The 21774-nt window shown below is 42.0% G+C and overlaps 1 protein-coding gene across 7 annotated transcripts in view; it reads left to right on the forward strand.

The window, feature by feature from the left end:
• The window catches only part of SMG7 (SMG7 nonsense mediated mRNA decay factor), a 53097-nt gene continuing 31323 nt past the window's right edge, over positions 1–21774 (forward strand). For all 7 annotated transcript variants that reach the window (XM_058843333.1, XM_058843335.1, XM_058843339.1 and 4 more), the window contains exons 1-2: positions 1–349; positions 21431–21462. In XM_058843333.1, the coding sequence (XP_058699316.1) occupies positions 321–349; positions 21431–21462 (61 nt within the window). In that variant the 5' untranslated portion in view covers positions 1–320. The remainder of the gene's footprint in view (positions 350–21430; positions 21463–21774) is intronic.

The raw sequence follows: 21774 nt of genomic DNA on the forward strand, positions 1-21774 counted from the left end.
CGGGGTCCGGCCCGGAAGCGCAGCCGGCGCGGCGGGAGGGCCTCGGCACCTCAGCGGGGCGGGAGAGCGGCGAGCAGACGCTGCCGGTGCCGGAGCAGCGAAGCCGGGGCTGCCTGGGCCACCAAGAGGCCGGACCGGCGGGGCGCGGACTGTCCTGCCCGACCTGTGCGCAGAGCGGAGACACCCCGCCCCTTCCTCCCCGCGGGCCTTGCACGGGAAGATGGCGGCGGCGGCGGGAGGTGGCGGCGGCGGTGGCGCGGGGGCGGCGGGCCGGCCCGGGCTGTGAGAGCCGCGGCGGGACGGCAGGCGAGCGGCGGAGGATGAGCCTGCTGTGCGCGCAGTATCTCCGGTGAGTATCTCCGTAGCGCGGCGAGCAGGCGAGGCCGCGGCCGGACGGTCCGGGGACGGCGGGGAGCGGGCGGACTTCGAGCCCTAAGGCCTCGCAGCGGCAATGAGGGCTGCTGGGCGGTGAGCGGGCCCTGCCCGGGGCGGTGTGGGGGACCCAGCCTCCGCGCTCCCGAGCCCTGCGGGCGGGTGGGCTTGGCTGCCGCATGGCTCAGGGCTCCCCAGCAAGGTCACGCCGGTACCTTGGAGCTGCGGGGATGGTAGGAGAGTCCACCGTCTTCCCTGCCGGAATTCTCTATTGCTTCCCAAGGAAGTGGAAGGGTAACCCGCCGCTGCGGAGCGACCGCGAAGTTTGAGGCCGGCTGTGGAGCGGGACCAGTGCTCGCAGCCCCGGGAGGTGCTCTGGGAGAACGGGAGTAGCAGGACTCGTGTCTCAGCCCTCGCCATCAGCTGGAAGTCCTCAGTCACGGCTGACACAGGCCGTCGGTGCTGGTGACGGTCAGCTGAGGGGTTGGGAGGGCAGTGAGGCTGCCAGGGCTGTGCTTTGAGACAGAACCATTCCCGCGTCCCTCAAGTCGAGAGCAGGAGATAGCTCACATTGATACGAGCAGAACTTTGATAGGCTTTGGGGTGAACTTATACCCAAATGCTTGTTCTCTAGTGGTTTTGGAAAACAGCGTCTACAAATGGCTTTTCAGTAGCTGTAAAGTACTAAACGTTCTGGTTGATTGTGTTGTGTCACCCCTGACTCTTTGAGAACACCTCATGGAAAAGAAGTAGGTATGCAAAAAGGGCATGCACATTCCTTCTGAGGAGTTCAGGGCTTGGGAAGGATTTAGAAGGAGTGAATTCATTGAGGATTTTACATTTTGAAAGCACTTTCTATACAAAGTTCTGAAACACTTCATTGGTCTCTCCTTGCTGTTTCTCCAAATTCTTCCCTTCTTCCTTGTCTTGTCATTTATTTCTGCTTCCTCGTATTATCCCAGATCCTACCTCAAGTTTATATCTTCAAAAAAGAAAAAAAAAAGTAATCGTTTTATCTAATAGTGAGTTTATGAGCCTTTTTCTCTTCCAGGTGAGTAGACCTATGCTATCATAAAACTTCATTCTTTCTTTCCTCTTATATTATGACAGATGCTTAAATGCTTTTTTATTAGCAATCTTCTACCAGTAAAAGACTTGCTTTTCTATTCTAGGATGCGTCTTAATAATGTTGTAACCTCTGGCTCCCTGTTCCTTTTTGTGACTGCACATGTCCTTTGACTGCTTTGGATTGTGGGACACTGTACCATTGAAGTCACACATGTCCCTGCTCCTGTAACCCTCCTGCACCACCAGGCTCTTCATTAGCATTTTGCTGCGCCAAGCTGGAAATCCTGCCTGCAATCTGTGGGCAAGAATCACCTGTTTCTCCTCTCTTTGTTCCTCCCACACTTCAGCTCATCCTGGGCTGTTCTTGCATTTTCCTGACTGCTTTGTTTATATTGTGCTAAAGCAACAGGACTGAAGCGTGCCTGTGTAACAGGCAGTGTCTCTGTCACCAAGAATCTTCTTGTCCTAAAACAGCAGGACAGTCCTCCTAAACTTTTTAAGCTCTCTGTAGTCCATCATCTTCTTTCTGCCTCTAAAGACCGTTTAGGTTTGTTCTCTGTGTAGAAGGTATGGTTGGGAGAGATTTGCTTGAAAAGCTGTGAAATGCTTTTTACAGCCACAGAACATACATTTGAACTGTTCGATTTGCATAGGGCAGAAATGCAGGTGCAAGTTACTGCAGCCCAAGCTCATAAAGGGAACTGGGAATAAAGCCTTAGACTCTCAGAGCCAGTTCTGTTAGTCCTCTGTCTTAAGTAATAGGGCATCCTCCTTTTTACTGTGGCAGGACAGGTTCAATCCGACTAAAATGAAGAAGGAATAGACCAAAGTCCTCCTTTTTACTGTGGCAGGACAGGTTCAATCCGACTAAAATGAAGAAGGAATAGACCAAAGTGTAACAAGGTGAGAGGGCAGCTTCATAAAACATTGTACCAAATGAAGACATGAGGCAATTAGTCTCTCCTGTTCTTCATTGTCTTAACACTAAGGATGGATAGAAAATTTCTGCAAGAAATCATTTTTCTGTATATTTGAATTTTAGACAGAAGTGAGACAGATTTCTAAGGTGAACATGTAATGGTTGAATATCTAGTGAAATAATGACTCTGCAAGAATTGAGCTACTGAAAAGGTGAGCAGGGAAGAAGGGACTTTTAGCTGGACTTCTTTAACTCTTCCACTTCTAGGTTCTTGCTTTCTGTATGTGTGTGAATAAGCTATTTTAAAATGCTGTCCTTGAAGAACTGTGCCCCTTTAATCAACCTGTGAGAACTGAGGAACACATGAGCCTCCTACAGAAGTCTTCCAGGAAGAGCAAATAAGGTCAGGCTTCATGTACTGAGTCTTTGAAAAGTTGCAAGAGAGTCTGTTTTTAAGTCATCTTTCTATGTTGCAATAGATTTTGGGGATTTTTGCTTTCCCAGTCTTATCCTTTTCAAAGTCACCTGTCAAGAGTATTGGAGTGTATTCTTTCCCATCTAGTTTCCTACATTTCTCTCTGGAATCATTGTTTGAGTCACTTCTCAAAAATTTGCACTGCATCTGGTAAGGTGAGTAGACCTTTCAGGGGGTTCTTTTGAGAGATAAGATCCTAAATGATATTTTAAGAAATGGGCACTGTTAAGTCTCCCTGTTCAGGTGAATCTGTTCATTGCATCTGTCTGAAAATTTGTATCCATGCTATTTGTGCTACTTGGGGAATCTACAAGTACTCCCCATAAATCAAATTAATCTCACAGGGCACTTGTCTCCTTGAAAGTAGGCATTTTGTGTATCCTGCTAGATATAAAAGAAGTTACTTTAAAGCAAACTATCACTGATAGGATTTCTGACACAATAGCACAGAAACTTCAGAGCACATCCATTTTATAAGCCAGTGTTGAGCTTTAGTCCATATTTGTTCACTTTAGAGAAATTATCTTCAATGCCAATCTTACATGTGTTCAAAATGGAGTTAACTAGGATTCAGAAGTTTAGCAGTTTGACATATGCCTGTCTCAATTGCATTTCAAAAACATGTGAGCTCAGTTACCAGTTAAATGTGACATTCTCTGGTAAGCTGGCTCTTAGCACAAGCACAAATGTAGAATAAAAAGTGCTTGAATTACAGGGCTTGAACACTGCTTGGAAATTCCAGTGCTGATGAACCAGTAGGTAGTTTTCTGTAGCCTTATGATGAGGCTATAACCAACTTTATTAAAGGTTTGGCTGCTTTAATAATTCAAATTGTGGGTGTCTTTTCAAAGACTCATCAGTAGCTCCATTAACTTCTGCCTCTGCTGTGTCTCTTCATTGTTGCTCCTTTGCTGTCTGCCGGCCCGTGACGTATCTGTTGCAGTGTTTCTTCACTGTTAAAAGGAGGAGGGTAGAGCAGAGGTAATTGCAGTCTCTGTGTGAGCATGTTCTGGTACTGATTCCTAGTCAGGATGATGGAGAGATGATGCTTGTCTGTGCTGGCAAGACAGCAACCAGAATACTGTTTGAATGAGTCTCAGCAAGACTAAGTTAGTTACTTAATTATCTTGAGAGTATATGAAGGAAAAAGTTTGTGAATGTAACCTCTTAATAGAGAAGCCTGTGTCCCTGCAGTGGGCTTCCTGGAGTTGGCAAGATCACAAGGCTGGAGGAGAGGCCTCAGGAGTCTCCTGTCCAGCGTCCTGCTCACAGCAGGGACAACTCTGGGGTCAGACCAAGTGCCCAGGGCTTGAAAACCTCCAGGGATGGAGACATCTCAGCCTTTTGGGGCAGTTTGAATGTCTTCGTGCTGGAAAAGATTTTCTGTACATCCCATTGGAACCTTTCCTGTTTTAACTTAATGCCTGTTGTCTCTTGTCCTCCCACCACATGGAGAACCTGGATCCATCTTCTCAATCCCTTCCCTGGAAGCATGTGGCAGCAGTGAGTGCCCTGGAGCCTTCCTTACCTCAGGCTGACCTAGCCTGTCTCTCACAGCCTCTTTTCCAGTCCTAAATGCAAGTGCTTCAGCTCTGACTTCTCTGGAGGCCTTGCTCCAGTTGTTTCACAGCTTTCTTGATTTGTCTTGGTATCTGAACAGGACCAAGTCGGTCTTGAAAAGTACTCTGTCCAGCTTTTTGTTTTCTGATATGCTTAATGCTACTTTCATATGGTGTTTACTCTTGAATTTTAAACGGGAGACGTAGTGGGGCCTGCTTTGGCCTTCCAGGAGAGACACCTCAAAACATCACCTGATATTTTCTTTGGGGGAACATAGAGTCTCCCTTCTAGTTTTGTCTTTTTTTTTTTTTTCCTCCATACAAGATGTTTCCACCATTTGATAACTAGAATTTCTGCCAATATTTAATATGAGCAACACTTCTTATTCTTCTTTGAGGGTAAGAGTAATGATTTTTAAAAAGGCAAAGATTGATGATGGCTACTATTTACTTAGGATCAACAAGCTTTTTGTGGTGACCTATGAAGTAAAAAGAATCACAGTAAAAAATGTATCGAGCAATTCCCCACTGAGCTTTCTGCTGACGGACAGACATCTTGCTGAGAGCCCCAAGACGCATACCGTACTCCTCAGGTGTCTGGGCAGCAATTTCTTATTCCTGTTTTCCTATCATGGGCTTCCAAATTACTGCGCATCCTCCTGTCACCCCGGGACAACTTGTGCTAAAGTCACTGTCAAACCTGTGATACTTTTTGGTTTTTCAAACCTAGATTCCCAAGGAAACAAGGCTTGTTCAAGTGTGCTGAAGTTGGTTGCTGCCATTATAACTTAGTGAAAGTTATCTGGTTAGGTGATCATGTTTGGGTGATCCAAATGAGTGCACTGGTGAGAGAGAAGCAGACAGAGCCCAACTGGGGTAAAGCAGCACTTTGTTTCTGTGCTGGGCTTTGAGCATGCTCCTCCGTAGGGAGGTAACAGCAGAGATGGGAGTGCCTGTGCAGGTTAGCAGATGCTGGGCATATTTTCCTGCTGGAGGGACTGGCAGGATGGTGAATATGTCCCAGAGAAGAGGGCTGCAGTAACCAGAGAACGTGACTTGCTTAGCATTTGGCAAAAGCTTGACCATACGGACTTAGGGTGGTTTTTAAACTTGAACAGAAGTTTCTCCCTGTCCCTCACCCTCAACCCTGATGTGATAGCATACATTTATGGCCAATTCTAAAGTAAGCTGAACTGGGGAACCTCACTAGGTTGAAACTGCTTTAGTTATGTTTTTTATCTGTGGGGTTTGGTCCGAGTTGGTTTCCTGATCCCATTCATTGTTAATACAGATGTGCTGATGAAATGGTAAAGCTGTGTGCAGCAGGATTGAGGCACTAATGGCTAAAAGCAGGGTGGGACTGCTGCTTGGAGTGATAGAGGTCGTTATCATTAAGGCGCTCACTGACCCAGAACCCTAGTAAATAGTGTCCTGTTTCCTAGAATGTGGCTGTAGCTATAAATAGAATATAATTCTTATAGAATGTACCTGGTATCACTGTCAACAAACCATACCCCTCTTTACAGTCTGGACTGAGAATCTCCTCTTGCTGCAGAACACAGCTTATTTTGAGTGCTGTTACTGCACTTTCTTTGTGCTGTGCTATGAGGTTACTTGTACAACAGTGTTCCAGTGACCTAGAAGTGCAGGTTAGTGTAAGTAAAATTACGGCTGTATGTATGTATTTATTTATTTATTATGGCAGGGATGATTCCTGTAGCAATTAGTTCTTGTTCTAACCTGCATATTCCTATGTAGCTTGATCTTTATTGGAAAGGAGAAAGTTCTATTGCGGCAGTAAAACCAGGTGATACTTGTCTGAAATTTTAATGAGGGAGTGCACCAAAGCATTTTGAGAAGCCTGCCCCCATCCCAGAGTATAGGGTGTTGGAGGGTTTTTTTTCCTGTTTCTTCATTTCAGTGCATGGTAAGAAGGTACATTTTCTTGGTGAATTAGCTGTTTTATTTAAGTATTAGTGTGAAGTATACTGTGTTATTCTGGCTACTTCTGAAATCTGTTTCTTCTATCCTAAGAAATTGTAACAAGTAACCATAGTTTGGTTCAGTGAGGTGATTTTGGCCTGTAAATAAGCTGATCTGGGCACAGAATTGTATCACAAACTTTTAGATTAAGCAACTTAAAGCTGTGCTTAAATCAATCTATATGGAAACTGAAGCTGCCCTGCTGTTGTGGGCATTCTCAGATGTCTTGGTGCTTCCTATTGGAGGAGAAAGAAAGGTTGGGTTGATGGGAGAAGACAGTGACTTGATGGATAAATGCCTTGGCATCTTCCTTGCCCTACTCAGCCAGCAGAAATGAGTGTAGGAATGAAGAGGAGTAATTGCAGTTCAAGTACGTGGTGGCTGGGGAGGGAAGAGAGGATAATTTGCTGTAGGATCTGATTTCGTTGGATGAGGATCTGCTGGAGATTGTAGAGGTTTAAGGGTTCTTCATCACTGCTGTTAGATCTTCACAACAGCAGCAGAGATTCACTCATAGCAGCAGGCTGGTAGAAGAGCAGTTAAAGAATGCAGCTATAATTTGCAAGGAATATATGTGGGAGGACATTAGTTATTGCTTTCATTACTTTGAACCTGAGGATTGTCCTCATCTTACTGGAAAAACTGCACAGCTGCTGTCAGGCAGGAGGGGAACAAACCCACAGATTTTTTTTCCTTAAAATCACTAGCAGAGATGCATACTTTGATTCTGTACTTTTTAATGTATTATGAGGGAGGTCATAAATTTCAGTGGTGTTCTGGAAAACATAGGTTTTCCTGTGCTCAGGGAGGGATATGGTATCTTATTTCTCCATCTTTCTGCTGTGGACAGCATAGAGGAATAACAGATTGTTTGTTGTGAAGTGGCATGAGGACTCTGGGCCATCATTTCTCATGATTCCATACAGGGTGGAGGGCTGGTGGCTTGGTTTATTTGTGCCTGCTGAGCCACTCGAGTTGTTGCATTGGACAAGGTATTGCTGGAAGCGTTGCAGCTGTACTGGAATCATCACCACCTGCCACTTGTGCAGCCCTCCTCCTAGTCCTGCTTTTGGGCCATGTTTCTAGACTTGTCTGCCTGCTACTGCTCTTCCCATTTGAACTTAAGACAAACTTTTGATTGCAAACTTGGGGACTTCCCAGATAACCAAATGAGGGGGGAATGGCTTAAACAGTGTTCTGAAGCTGAGTATTTAAATTCCTCTGAGTTAAATTAGCAGGTTCAGATCAATGTAGTCCTGTGAGCTGGGGTGGAATAAACTTTTTTGAGTGACATTAGGCTTGCTTTCTCTTCTTTCTGTATTCCAGTCGGACTTCTCTTGGATTATTCACACTGGCTTCTACACTCAAGGGATTATCATCAAGAACCAGAAGGCTGATGAGTCTTTGAATCTCTTGAGACTGTTACAGAGCTGTAGGTGACAGACTGAATTTCACTGATGAAACTCAAATCAGAGATACCCTTGAGGTACTTAGGAGTCCTGCTGGAGTTAATATTCTCTTCCATCTTCAGGGAAAAGAAGGATAATGTTTGTGAAAGTACTTACGATGTCCTGAATACATCAGCAGTCTATTTCTTATATTTTAATTTCACTGTTTTTGGTGATGAAATTGTCCTCTAGTGCTCAGCTTGATTGAACAGTTTTCTGCTTCATCTAATGGTGGTATGGGTAAAGATGATTTTTATTTTATTTCTTCCCCTTTTCTCCTCTGAAACATTGTCTATTTTGAGTCTGTGGGCTTTGCTTGTTGTACAGCGAAATTATCTGAGAGCTACTCTCTAGCTGTTAGAAAATGAGAAATTTATTCTGAGTGTGGAACCTTTAAAGTCTTGAGACTGATTCTGCCAAAATAATTAGGGGAACATTTCTTGACCTACTTAAAGGAAACTACTTTTTTGTTTGGAAAATAAAAAAACAGACCTTTTGGGCATTAAGCATTTTTATTTCAGACTTTGGTGTTTCATGATGCCTTGATTTAATGAAGCTTTGAGAGTTGTTCCTATTTGGTCAGGCTACAGCAAGGGGCAGTTTGTTTGGGGCCTGCGTGTTTTGAGCCCCCTGGACCCCCCTGTCGTCTGTGCTATGTTATTTACCACATCTTAACTTCCCTACACTTGAAGAATGAATGTATTTTTGATAAATCTGTTGGGAAGACCATTTTCTTCCTTTCTTTTATGATAGTCCTGTAAATTGTGCTACTGTCTGTTGCAGTGAAATTTTCCTGGTATTTGATTTGCCATGTCCTTTGTTGGTCTCCTCATGATATGAGGAAAGAACGTGGATATTGCTATGTGTCTAACAGCTGTGACTGTGTGATAATATTTTTTTAATCCAAACAGCCTTCGAATAGCTTTGGTTCTTTCTCCAGACAGTACTGGTTTTGGCAGGGCCTTTGGACATTCCTGCTCTTAATTCATGGTATACTTGAGCTGTTATGAGGGCTCTTTCAGGCAGATTTTCCAAACTAGCCTAACAATAACTGAAAATGGAAATGCTAATCCTCTATACCTATGGAGAAGGAAGGATAGGACAAGACTTCTGGCTGTTGAAGTTGACTGTCTTGAAGTAGTGTAAATACTTGTTGATGACAATGCCATGACCAAACTTCTGAGCACAGAGACTTTATCCAGCCAGATATTCTCAGGAAAAAGCCAATCTGTTGGTAAGAATAGTGTTCAAAGGATTTAAGCCACATTTATAAGTATTAAAGAAAGACCCAGAACCAACAAAAGTATATAAAGACATGAAAATTGTAGCAGCTCTTAGAGCTCAAACATGCTGCTTCAGTTACTAGTGAAATAAAGGCAATATTATTTCAATTTTAAGAAAAAGGTTAGATTTCTATATTCTGATTAATGATTGTAATTAAATTATTTAATGATTGCAAATTAAATTATTAAAATATGCAGAGTAAACTTGCAGTAAAAATGTAGAAGGTGTTTCAGTTTGTCTTAATACCATTGATAGATGTAATGTTGAACATATATGTGAAATCTTTAACTAGGAAAGAAGTGATAAAATCCTTAATATGCATTGTTGACATGCATTTGAATTATTACAGCAGGCCTTAATTTATGAGCATGTCAGCTAGATTTTGCCAGGGCATGAATGTCTGGCATGTTTTCCACCCAGCTTGAACATACCGTGACTATTTAATTTAGAGATTTATTTTGTTTTGAGGTAAATGGTAGGAGATACGAAGCTTGGGGCAAAGACATCTGTAGGGGATTGTATCTTGCTCTGATTTCAGCTGAAGTACTCATTTTCTGGTTTTGATACCAAAGACTGAAATAATCTAATGCTTGAAAGTACCCAGAAAAATATTTCCAGTGTGTTTCTAATGAAGATGTCAACTGCTTGCTGATGCTGCTTGTGCAACTACAGACTATTTTGGTTGCTTCCATCATAGGTGGCCAGTCAGAAGTCAGAACTAAAAAAAGTGGTGTGTCTGCCTGTAACATTACTTTACATGGTACGAATTTGGGATACTCATTCAAGATCAGTTAAAATTCTGTACTCTTTGATTAAAGATGGTTACAAAAATGTATCTTCTGTCCTGCATAACTGATTTTGTTAATTCCTGAAATAATTCTTTGAGAGCAGCTATGCTGGAGCATTCGGTGATGTGGGTCAAGAATATTTTGTCTTCAGGAAGGACAGATCCAAAAGACATGAAGATCTTTGAGCCTTTAAGGACTCAGGTGCAGGAATTTTTTTGTGTGTAGTAGGAAATGCTGTTGAACATACAGATTTCAGATTTTGTAGTAAAGTAGCATGATTCACCTGGTTTCTCTGCTTTATTGTCAAATGCTGAAGCATAGTGCCAAAATTATTCTATTTTCAAACTTCTTTTGGACATACTGGTATACTACATGAAACAAAGGACTATGAAATCCAGCCTATAGTTGTTTGCAGAGTGGAATGTAGGGGGTGCATTGGCTTGTGCAGCCTGAGAAACACACAAATGTTAATAACTGGTAACTGTGTAGTCACATGTCAAAGCTTTTGATGGCATTCTTGTTTAACATACCTCAAAGATTCAGAAAATGTCTTCTCTGAGTGAGGACAGTCACTACCCTTCCCCACCTTCAAAAAGTAGCAATGGGTTGAGCAAGGCTGTTGATTTTTGCTGCAGGATTTGGTGGGAGGAGGGAGCTGGGGTGGGTGAACCCAAGGTTTACAGCAATTCCTGAAGGCAAGACGTAATGCAGTGTGGGAATGGTTTGTCAGGGTGTCCAGGATGCTGCTTTGGGTATAAAATGTATCAAAATGTAGCGTGAAAAGGCTACATAACCTTTTGAGTTCCTTTCTAGGCTCACGATTGGTCTTCCATTGATACAGAGCCTTTTCCTCAGCCTTTGCAGCAGGTAGTGAGGTCTGGTCTGACTACAGAAAGGGAGACTGCAGTCTGGAAAACTGCATTCACATTATTCTTTTCTACAGTTTATGTTTAGTAAAGGTCTGCTAAACCACCACATTTTTCCGTATATGATTCATGAAGCAGATACTGATTTGTAGTCAGCTAAATGTCATGTTGACTTTTCTGACACAGAACTAGAAAGGACTGTCTTTAGGTATTGAGATTTAAATTTGAAATCAAACTGGTTTTTTATAAAATAAAAATATTTAGGCCTCACAAGTAGATTTAATCTTGAGAGTTATAAATTTACTCAGATGCTTGCTCCTAACCAATGCATAGTCTTCAAAATGGGAGAGGTTACTGGTTAACTGGGAGTACCTTGGAGTGCTCAGTGCGGCAATGGTGGCAGATCTGTCTGGAGGCAGTTTGGGCCTGCTGGAGCAGAGCTGCATAGGTCAGCTGGACTTGGGCCAAGGAGATGCATCTCTTCTGCATCTCTGGCTGGATTTCCTCGAGACCTGTTGGTGTTTGATGGGCCTCAGGACTTCAAGCTGCACCTTTCCTGGAGAGGACAGTTCTTGTAGTAGTGTATCCGTCTGCTTCCCTTCTTCTGTGCTAGTAACATTTGCTAGATCTGAGCTGGTTGGATTGGTCATAGGTTTCTCCTTCAGCTGAACACAGAACAGAGTCACTTCCCATATTCCAGGAGTACCATGTGTTTTGGTGATGGACTTGGGTATTGTAGTCAACAGCCCTTCTGGATGAACCTGTCCTGAACAGAGGGAGAACCAACAGCAGAGGATTGCGGGAGAGTTGTGTGTTGCTAAGCCAGAAAATATTAAAGTATTCTCTAGTGGGAAAGTAAGTTTATCTCAGAACAGTATTGCCTGTGTATTTCTGATAGAGAATGGGGAGCAGCTAATGAGACTCCTGTAAATGATTGACAGTGATGTACTGAATACCCATTTAATTATTGTAAATGGAGGATCTAATTCTCCCTCACTGGTGTTCAGCCTTCTGCTGTCGCTGTGCTTTCAGAGCATGGTTTGCATGTAATTTCAAGATGAAGACTTGAAAATAATTTCTAAGATGCAGCTTGAAATTAGGATCATACCCACATGTAATTTGAGTGTTTTTGTCAAGGCTTGTCTGTACCATGTGATGTCCTTTCAAACCTCTTAATAATGAAAAGCTGTTTAAAACTTTTGGGCATGTCATGTTTGTGCATATATGTGTGTTTTGTGTGACATTCATATGATTGGGAGTTCATAAAATGAATGGGATTGTCAAAAAACATTTTACAATTACTGAATGACCACAATATTTAAATATCAATAATTTTGCTTTAAGGCTTGACTGTCTGGGCACAGATCTTTGTATTAGGATTTGGAGAGCACATGTTGAAAACACTGAACTCCACTGTATCTGTCATAGCTAGCTTGCTATAAACACAGTATGAGGGATTACTTGTGCTTTATTTCTGTCACCTCTGATGGTACTGTCTAATGAATTTGCTCTTTATCCATCTGTTGCTTAGCAATGAGGACAGTATCTCAAATTCCCAGTAACTGACTCCTCTTAAATGATCATTTCCTCTGTGGTGGAGTCATTCCAGCCTTACTGAGCATAAAGGTCAGCATTTGCCACTGTGCAGGGGGTAATTTGAGGCAGGAATTGAGAGGAAGGGGTTCTCTAGGGAACACCAAAAATGAGCAAGAGTTATGAGTTTTATATCCTATGCTGTTAGTAGAGGTTGGAGGCAGCAGGAAACTTGTAAAACTGAAAGTCAGAATTTAGATGCTGCAGTTGTTGCCCTCTCGATGCAAAGTGTAGTGGCCTTCCCAGAGGGAAATGTGTGTCACTGTTCTCCAGCTCTGCAGGCAGGTGAGAGGGCACATTTTGTCTGCATTGCAAGTGTGGCACTGAACTGATTGTGACTTCCTTCCTTTGAAATGGATTCTCTATGCTTGTCTGGGATATCCCATGCAGTGTCCAGGGAGGGCTGGTATCTGCTGCGTGACCTCATTAGGCTTCTGCAGGGCTGACTTGAAGAGCAGAACTTTCTGAAGCTGATTTGATGATACCCATCTGAAACTGATTTCAGTGCTCAGATGTCTGCATTTTCCATAATTCTTGAAATGGTTTTCATTGTGGAAAAGCTGTTAAAAGAAGTAAAGTAACGTTCACTTGTCCTAACATCCGTTGCCTGCAGTTTCCAGCCCCCCTTTCACTTAAAAAGTGAACGTTTTACCAAGTCAAGAACTGTAAAATACAAATTACTGCTGCTGTTACTATACATTTATCACCACTGACACCTGATAGTGTATGCTTTCATCAGGGTGAGTTTGAAAGAGAAAAAAAGGGTGTGAGAAATAGCACCTCACTTCTTAAAATTTTATAAGGTTTATTGAACCACAAAATGGGATTGAATAAGAAAAGAGGGACAGTGCTAGGTGCTTAGCTGCAGCCAGAGGCACACCACCCACACGTGTAACAATCCTTATAGGTGCCAACCCCGGCGAGACAACCCTTCCCACATGTGCACATGGCACTCTTCTGACCCAGCTCCTCCTTTGTCCCACCTCTTGGAGTCTGTGCAGTCCTTCCTGCTTTGACTTTCCCAATTGTCAGAGATCAACTTCCAGCATCACAAAATTTATATAAAAAAAAACATGTGATCTTAACAGAACTTATTTTAACCTTGTACATTAAATATTTGTGAGAGCCAACATCACACTATCCATTTATTACAAGGGCATAGTTCAGGGGGCTTTTGTTGTTGTTCAGAAAATAACTCTGTTGCTTCTCCTTGCTCAGTCTCAAAACCTTGTGGGAATTACCATGGCAAGTTCAGCTGTAAACCTCTCACATTCCTCTTAGGGCTGTAGTCCTAAGAATTGGTAATCCTTCTGTGTGCTTCCCCATAGCTCCTTATTGTGGGTAGTGAGAGAGCAGAGCTTCGTTTGGTGTCAATCTTCCTTTAAGGGAGAGGGGCTGTCAATGGCTGAGAGGATTAGAGAGCAGTCTTGAAGTTTTTGTGCACTTGTATCTTTAAGATTGCCTTAGTTTTCAAAAATCTGCTTGTCCAAGGGATGGTGTAAAGATTGGAGGGGATATACAGATGGATTATATATTTGATCTTAAATGTTTTGCCTTTCACTTGTTCCCAGGTCAGCTGCAAAGCTGACATATAGTCAGCCAGTGCAGTAAATGCGGTACTGTATGGATGTTCCATAATGGTATTCCAAAAAAGTATTACTTTTTTACTGTTTGCTATTAGAAATTTTCTTTTGAAAGTATTCCTTCAAAAATATAGCAGTGTCTTGAATCGCCACACATATTAAGTATCTGTTTATTATTTTCTGAGCATGCATTTTTTTATAGCTAATAAATTCTTATTGTTACTAAACGAGAATTTTTCTATACTGAAAATAGTGTCAGGTTACCTATGGAGCTATACTGTCATGTCCTGGAAGGTAAAAAAGGTAAAGGTGACTGGAGTTTTTGTGCTTTTCCTTGTTGGGCAGCATCCATTCAGAGGTTATTTTTATCCTTGATGGCTGTAGTAAAATTCCACATAACTAGTAGGCCAATATGATGAGTTAAAGAACAGCATAGTCAGTATTTTTAAAAAAATTGCTGTGGAAATACAGCTGAGCTTTCCTGAGCTAGTCCTAACACTGTATATTTATTGCCAGCTATTCTTGCTTGAATTGGAAAATACAGGTTGTTTGGTATATAGTTTTCAGGCTTAAATTTTGGAGTTCTATGGAACAGATCCAGGCATATTGCTGATCCTGAGTGGCTGGACCCTAATTCTGAGGCATTTAGCTCACATTCTGACTCCAGGTTGTAAGGAGAAGGAGAGGGGAGTGTCCAGTGGAGGCAGTGGAATGTCAGAAGCCCGAGCAGTGTAGGAGGTTTGTATTTCCCTCTCTGTAGATTAAATCAGAGATTAAGAACACATTAACTTCCCTTAGGAGTGTTTTTACCTTTGGGGCACATAATTTTAAAATCTGGGGACAAAGAAGCTGACTTCCCTGAAACTGGGCAAAGAAAATGAGTTTGAATGAAGCTGACTGCAAGGGTACTTCTACCCTTATCCAAGGAGGAGGATTGTCAGCTCTGATCAAACTGGGAAAGAGTTGCTTTTGGTGGTTGTCTTTTGAGGATGACTATTATGACTTGCTTCTAGTAGAGAAGGAGGGAAGATGAGATTAAGAAAAACTGTTCTGTGTCCCCATCTCTCAACATCCTTCTCAGCTATGGTGAGAACAAAAAAGGAATAAAGCAGGATTCCCTGTGGAGGAGGTTTGTATTCAGGTGGTGCTTTGCTTTAATATCTGCTTGCAGAAATGTAGTTTTGGGGTTTTTTTTACTGGTGATGAAATACTTGTTTCTGTGGCTTTGATCTACAGCTATAATCTGATTAAACTGCAGGTCAAGGAAATTAGCTGTCCCCTGACTTCAGCTGCCTGTAAGAGGAACAATAAGATGTAAACTACTAAGCACATAAAACTGACAGTAAGATGGTTCTGTTAAAGGTGTTTTTCATTGGCTATTTCTTTTATTTCTTTTTCATTGGTGTGCTAGCAGTGTTCTTCCAAGGCACATGGAACATTTAATTCCATGACCCACAGCCTGAAGATCTCTTGCTACCTTCAGTAAGAGCTGACATCACCCAAACCTGCCAGCTGCCAAAGCAAGCGATTCCAGAACTTTATGCAAACTATAGTCATTTAAATTAGATAGCAACATTTGAAAGTTTGGAACACTATGAACTTGTTCTATAGAGGTAAAACTTCAAAGCTGTTTAACAGTACACGTCCAATGCACGAACAGGTAGAGCCTGTACACAAATTAATAAGTAAAACCTTTGTTGGATGCTATATACCCTTGTAAAATCCTGATTCCATCCATTTGCCCTTTCAGGAAAAGGTGTGTGAGGCTGTTAACAGGAGCTGTTGTCTGGAGCCTGTTGTATTCAGGTCATGTTGAATGAATGGGTGGAATCAAAATCAAAGATGACGTTTGCCCACAAGTTTGATACTACTGTTATTCAGGCATAACCATCTAGGTTTATGCACAATCCTAAGATTGCTGTAAAAATATTCCCTTTTGACAGGTCACAGAGATACAGTTACTGTCTACAAAACAGTTCAGGGAAATCAGAGTTATGTTTCAGAATCCAACCTTTAGCAAAGTGTACCAGCTGTAAAGGATTAGTAGCCAGAAAGCCTCTAAAAACGATAAAGAAAGCTTTCAGTTTTAGCAAGTGTTAGTGGTAACTCTTAGGAATTGAAGCTAAAGTACTTATTTTCCAAAAAACTGTCAACCACTTGTATCAGCAAGTTTTCCTCACATCTGAAGTGCTAAACTCCAGATGTGAATAATGTCTTGGGTACAGTGGTTGGAGGCTTCCGACCAACCAATCTCCCCTAAATATGGTGTGCAATATTCAGTGTCCATGCTGTTAGTGCTTCCTACTGCTTCCACCTGCCCTGAATCAGCACAAGTATGCTTACAGAAAAATAAAGAAAAAAAAACCCCATTGAGTATTAAACCTATTATAAACTTTTGTTGAAGATAACTGTTACTTTGAGGAAAATCTAAAATGCTAGTTACAGATTGTTGATTTCAAGTTCCTTCTGGGTGTGAGCTTTGCCAAATACTGAAATTATGAAATTATTGATTTAAATGTGTTTGTCTTTTAGTACGCTAGTATAGAAAAATCTTTTTCAACCCAAAATGAAAGATTTCCCGCATTTATTCTATGTATTCTCAGTATTTTTCTGTTCCCTTTCAGAAGAATGAAAACTTACTGCAGTGCCCTTGGTGAGCCTTGGGATCAGTCACCTCCTGCTAAGGCACATTAGGCTGCAGGTGCTTTTTATTGTGGTACAGTTTTTGCACACACCTCCAGGAAATAGAAATGCAGTAGCATGATTTTTTGCTTGGAGTGAAAACTCCTGGATATTTAATGTTTCTTAGTTTTTAGAATCACGGAACATGTGATTGGAATCTGATGGCTTTTATAAGCCCAGCTGCCTGGATTCATTTCCCATTTTAGTCATGTGAATCCTCAATTCCTTATCGGAGGATTGTGTTGCTGAGATTTCATGAGGGAGCCGATAGGGTTACTGATGCTTAGGGGAAAACTGGATGGAATTCCCCTTCAGGAACAGCTGTGTTCTGTGTTGGTTTTGTGAGGTCTGGGGTTTTCCACGTATTTTGTAGAACTTGTCATGCCACAGCAGATCATGCCTGGCACATCCTGACTGTGAAAATAAAGAGAGGTGTGGTGTGAAGCTTGACTTCCAGAAACAGAGGATGTTAGCTGGGTAACACAAAACTTCTGCTTTGAGAAGTTTGGCTTAATTTTATTGGCTTGTCTGTGCTTGATAATGAAGGGGGAACAATGTCTTGTTAGCAGACCCCTGCTTCTGTGGAATGGATATGGTCCTATTAGAGATGCAAGGTGGTGTATGCGGAACTGAAAATTCGTGATTTGAGTGCTTTGAATTATAGCAGAACTCAAGAAGATGTTGGAACAGAAATTAGTTCTTTTGCGGACAGTTGTAAAATAGATCCATTTGTTCAGTGATATGCAAAGAGAGTTGGAAGCCAGATGGCAACAAGGGGAAAACTTGAATAGAATAGTTAGCCAAAGAGGTTGTATGATCTTTTCTGATACGATTTTAACACCAAATTAAGCAAACTTGCTCTAATGTTAAAGAGTAGGTGCAACTGCATGATCTTTTGATGTATCTTTCAATGTGATGGGGTAAACTCTTCAAAGTATATATACAGGAGAAACATCCCAATATGTGTGGGATTTTCTTACTGTAGTGCTTACCAGGTTAAGGGAAACAGCTTGTTTTCTTACTCTGCTTTGGGAAAACTTAATTGACCAAGAATGGTAAAAACTTGGAAGAGGAAAAATGAAATGTGTCTTTCTTGTCTTCCTTTGCCAAGTCCAGTGGTTCATTCCAGATTAAATGTAGCCACTGAGTTCCAGCAAAACAGAACTTTATATACTGTCAGGTTCTTAAGAAAGTTTCTTTTGTCTCCTGTGAGGACTTAAATTTTTATTTATCCTATACCTTTAAAACATGGAGAAATGGTTCTGACTACTGTATTTTAAAGTTTTAAAGCTTTTCAATTTTATTAATAAAATGAACATTCCTTTATTTATAAAATGTTTTTACTGAATTGGACGGGAGCCTGTTGTATTTCAGTTTAAAGTTGGACAAAAGCACAGAGCTGAATCTACTTATTTGGTTAGGAAATGATAAAGAGTAGCTATTATGATATATCAAGGTGGTATATGGAAATACTTGATATATATATAATTTTTTGAACTATGGTTTGTCCTTATTTGGTTTTGGACCAAAAAGAACTTAAGGAAGCTTGACTGAACTGCTGAGTCCAACTGGGCAAGGAGGTACTTGAGAATATTCTTGAAATGATACAATGTGTAAAGAAGCCCAACCAGCTTTTCTAGCAGGCAACCTTCTTTGCCATAGAATGAGTAATTCTATTGTAAATTCAGTATGAGGTGATGCAATAAAAGATATGGCCAGAAAAATTTCTTAACAATGTTGGATGATAAAAGGAACCATTGGCACTGAGAAACTCCTCAGTCGTTACCAGTGAACTGCAGTTGGTGTCCGCTAGGAGTCCTTGAGCACCAGCAAAGGCCCATTGTGAAGTTTGTTTAAGGAATGGGCAGTGCACCTCTCTCTCTCTCTCTCTCGCCCTCTCTCTCTCGCCCTCTCTCTCTCGCCCTCTCTCTCTCGCCCTCTCTCTCTCGCCCTCTCTCTCTCGCCCTCTCTCTCTCGCCCTCTCTCTCTCGCCCTCTCTCTCTCGCCCTCTCTCTCTCGCCCTCTCTCTCTCGCCCTCTCTCTCTCGCCCTCTCTCTCTCGCCCTCTCTCTCTCGCCCTCTCTCTCTCGCCCTCTCTCTCTCGCCCTCTCTCTCCCCTAATATTTTGCCACTGATGCAGAACAAGTTTTGTACCCAGTTTTGCCCCCTATTATCCTGGCTTAGAATGCAGCTATTTGAAATAAATTGTTTCTAGGTGGAAATGAAAAGCAGCATATTAATGTTAGATCGACTTTCCTAATTCCTTTGACCTCTAGGAAGTACTGAAATAATTTCTATACATATAATTAAAAATTACAGAGACAATCCCTTCAGTATTGTTTATTGCAATTTTGTAAATTATACAAGACAGTGTGTGTTATGGCTGTGAAGCGACTGGTGCTAAAGTCTCTTGTTCTGTGAGCCCATGAGTCTTGTCTTCCAAAAAAAAGTGTTTTTAAATAAGTCTTTTCGGTAGAAGCTCTGGTCTAGTCATATGATTGGGTCTGTGCATTTATGAAAAGTCTCTTGGCACTTGCACTGATACAGAGGCTGAGACTTTCTTCATCTGAATTCTCTAGGCAACAGTGAGGACAAACTTTTGGGGGAAAAAAAACCCCACGTTTATATTTCCCCTTTTAAGGATTATACTTGGTGGAAGGTAGTTCTGCACAAGTAGTTTCCAGAGGAGCAGTTCTTGGCTTTTAAAGGGCAGAGCCTTTGTGCCTGTAAGAGAATTCTGGGCTCTTGTTTGTGGGCACAGTCCTGCATATCCTGCTGGGGCTGAGCCTCTCAGCATTCATGGCTTTGGCAGCACAGATTGTGTTCTCAGCTCAGAGGAGACCTTCACAGCACTGGAAGATGTTTGAAGCATGAGCCAGACTGTAGGAACTTGGCTGGCTGTTTCAAAAAGCAATATTCCAGCACCTGAGCAAGTCAGCTTTTCCTTGGGAGCAGTGGCATCGCTGGCTGCCAAGTCCCAGTGCCACAGATCTGGCTCAGCTCTGTGCCCAATTGGATTTGTGCTTCAGCAGCGCAGGGGCTGCTGAGGCACAGCACACAGAGGAGATTCCTGTCCCTTCTTGGCTCTGTGGGAGCAGGATCTGTTCATTCCCATCCTGCTGGCTGCAGCCACAGAGCCGTCACTTAGGTGCCTTCACTTAGATGCGTTTTGTTACCTCTGTGTGGATGAGGAAGAAATGTTTCTTGGGCTTTCAGCTTTCTCCTGACACAGTAGCTAAAATTTGCATTTCTTGTCTCTGTTATCTCTTCTTCCAGTGTTCCCTGCTCTTAGGAGTTAAAAAAACATATTAACACCTTCTTGAAATAAATAAACTGAACAAAGTTGTCTTAAAGGCATTAAATTTGGATCAGGTGAGGAACATACAGATTCACTTCTGATACCAGTTAAGATGTTCTTGTCTTTGACTTTTGTTCTTGACAATTAAAGCTCTTGGGGCATCCCATTGCTTCTTGGGTGGAGGTGGCTATGGTGAGCTGTTTTAGCTAATGCTTGCATTTAATAAACAGAAATTCTGTGTAGGGACCTACCAATTTACATCTTCCTAGTAATGTATATCCTATTCTGATACCTTCTTAATTCTCATGTGGACCTCAAAACCTTCCCTATAATTTGTGGCCAGTAGGTAGATCCCAGAACAAACTGAAAAACTATTTACAGTCACCACAATTTCACATTGGCAAGAGAAAGTAAATGCTGGTTTCTGCATCCCCTATAGGGATTAGGTGGTGCTTTCTTCTGGCTCTCCATTCTTTTCCAAGCTGGCATCTGACCTTCATGTTATGCACAATGTGTCTTCCATCTGTGGTTTTTGGTGGGTTTTTTGGGTTTTTTTCCTGAGGTAAGTGAAGGGAGCATTTCATATGCTGGGAGGATTCCATGTCCAGTGTGGAAAGCTTGCACTCTCCAAATCTACATCATGACTTGAATGCAGCAAGAGCAGAGGGACATGTCCCAGCCAAACCAGGCAGCCTCATGTCTGCTCTGCCAGCCCTAGGTTAATTGTGTGCATCAGACAGGCCAGTAGTGCTGCTCCTTGAAGCTTTATGTACTGCTGACACAGTGCTTAAATGTAGCACCTCCATTGCCTGCTCCAGCCAGACACTGACCATTCAGTCAGGAATGTTTATTTATTGAGGCCTGTCCCAGTGTTTCTCTTTTTGGGAAGCTATTTGCCAACCTCCACGAGTAGTGGGGATTTGCAGAGGATGCTCAGTGCAGGAGTTGCAGATAGTCACCTATAGTTGCCATTCTTTCTGTGTGTACTGTGTTTTTTTTTTACTTGAAAACCTGATCAAAGCATTGCTTTAGGGATGCAGTTCAAGGAAGAGAGGTTATTGGGGAGGCCATAGTTTTATCCCTTCTCTCTAAGAAAACTTGTCCAGCATAGGGACAGGAGGGCTGTACTAAGGCGCTGACAGACACTGATGAGAGTTCATGTTGCTCTGACTCTCTTGGCTCCTGCATTTCATGTGTGACAACTTAAGAGTTGATAGCAAGTTCCCAGGTAATTATCACTAATGTTGGCAGGACACTGCTGCCACATAAAGCTTAAAATATAAACCATAATGTAAGCATTTTTAGTTTGTTCAGAAAGAGGCATAAGCAGGGAAAAGTGAACAGTTGACTACTCTTATGGGATGAAATAAAAGTAGTCATGCTGTTGAACAACAGTAGCTCAAATTCTGCACGGGGTGAGTTGTAAGCAGATTCACCATCTCATGAAAGTGTTTTGGCATAATTCAGTTATTTTGATCTGTTTCTAATTTATTGTCTTATTACTTTCTTACAGGCAGGCAGAAGTCCTGAAGGCTGACATGACAGGTAATTGCCTTTATTATACAGTTGATCTAGCTTATTAATATTTGATTCCTGTTTTTGTTTTCCTTTTGTGTTCCTTTTGCTTATCATTCCTAAGAATTTTCTGGAAAGTGTGTGACCTTATGTTAAAGGCTTGTCCTCTGTATATAAATAAATAAATAGTATTTTAACAACTGTGCCCCTTTTGTCTCTACCTAATACATATTTTTGAAGTTGACTTTGGATGTTATAAACATTTGGCGATGAAGGTCCTGTCTATGCTTCTCTCTGTGACTCCTGCCCAGACTGGCACAGGAATTCTGCACTTGGGATTAG

Source organism: Poecile atricapillus, chromosome 7 (genome assembly GCF_030490865.1).
Source record: "Poecile atricapillus isolate bPoeAtr1 chromosome 7, bPoeAtr1.hap1, whole genome shotgun sequence".
In the NCBI taxonomy this organism is placed as follows: Eukaryota; Metazoa; Chordata; class Aves; order Passeriformes; family Paridae; genus Poecile; species Poecile atricapillus.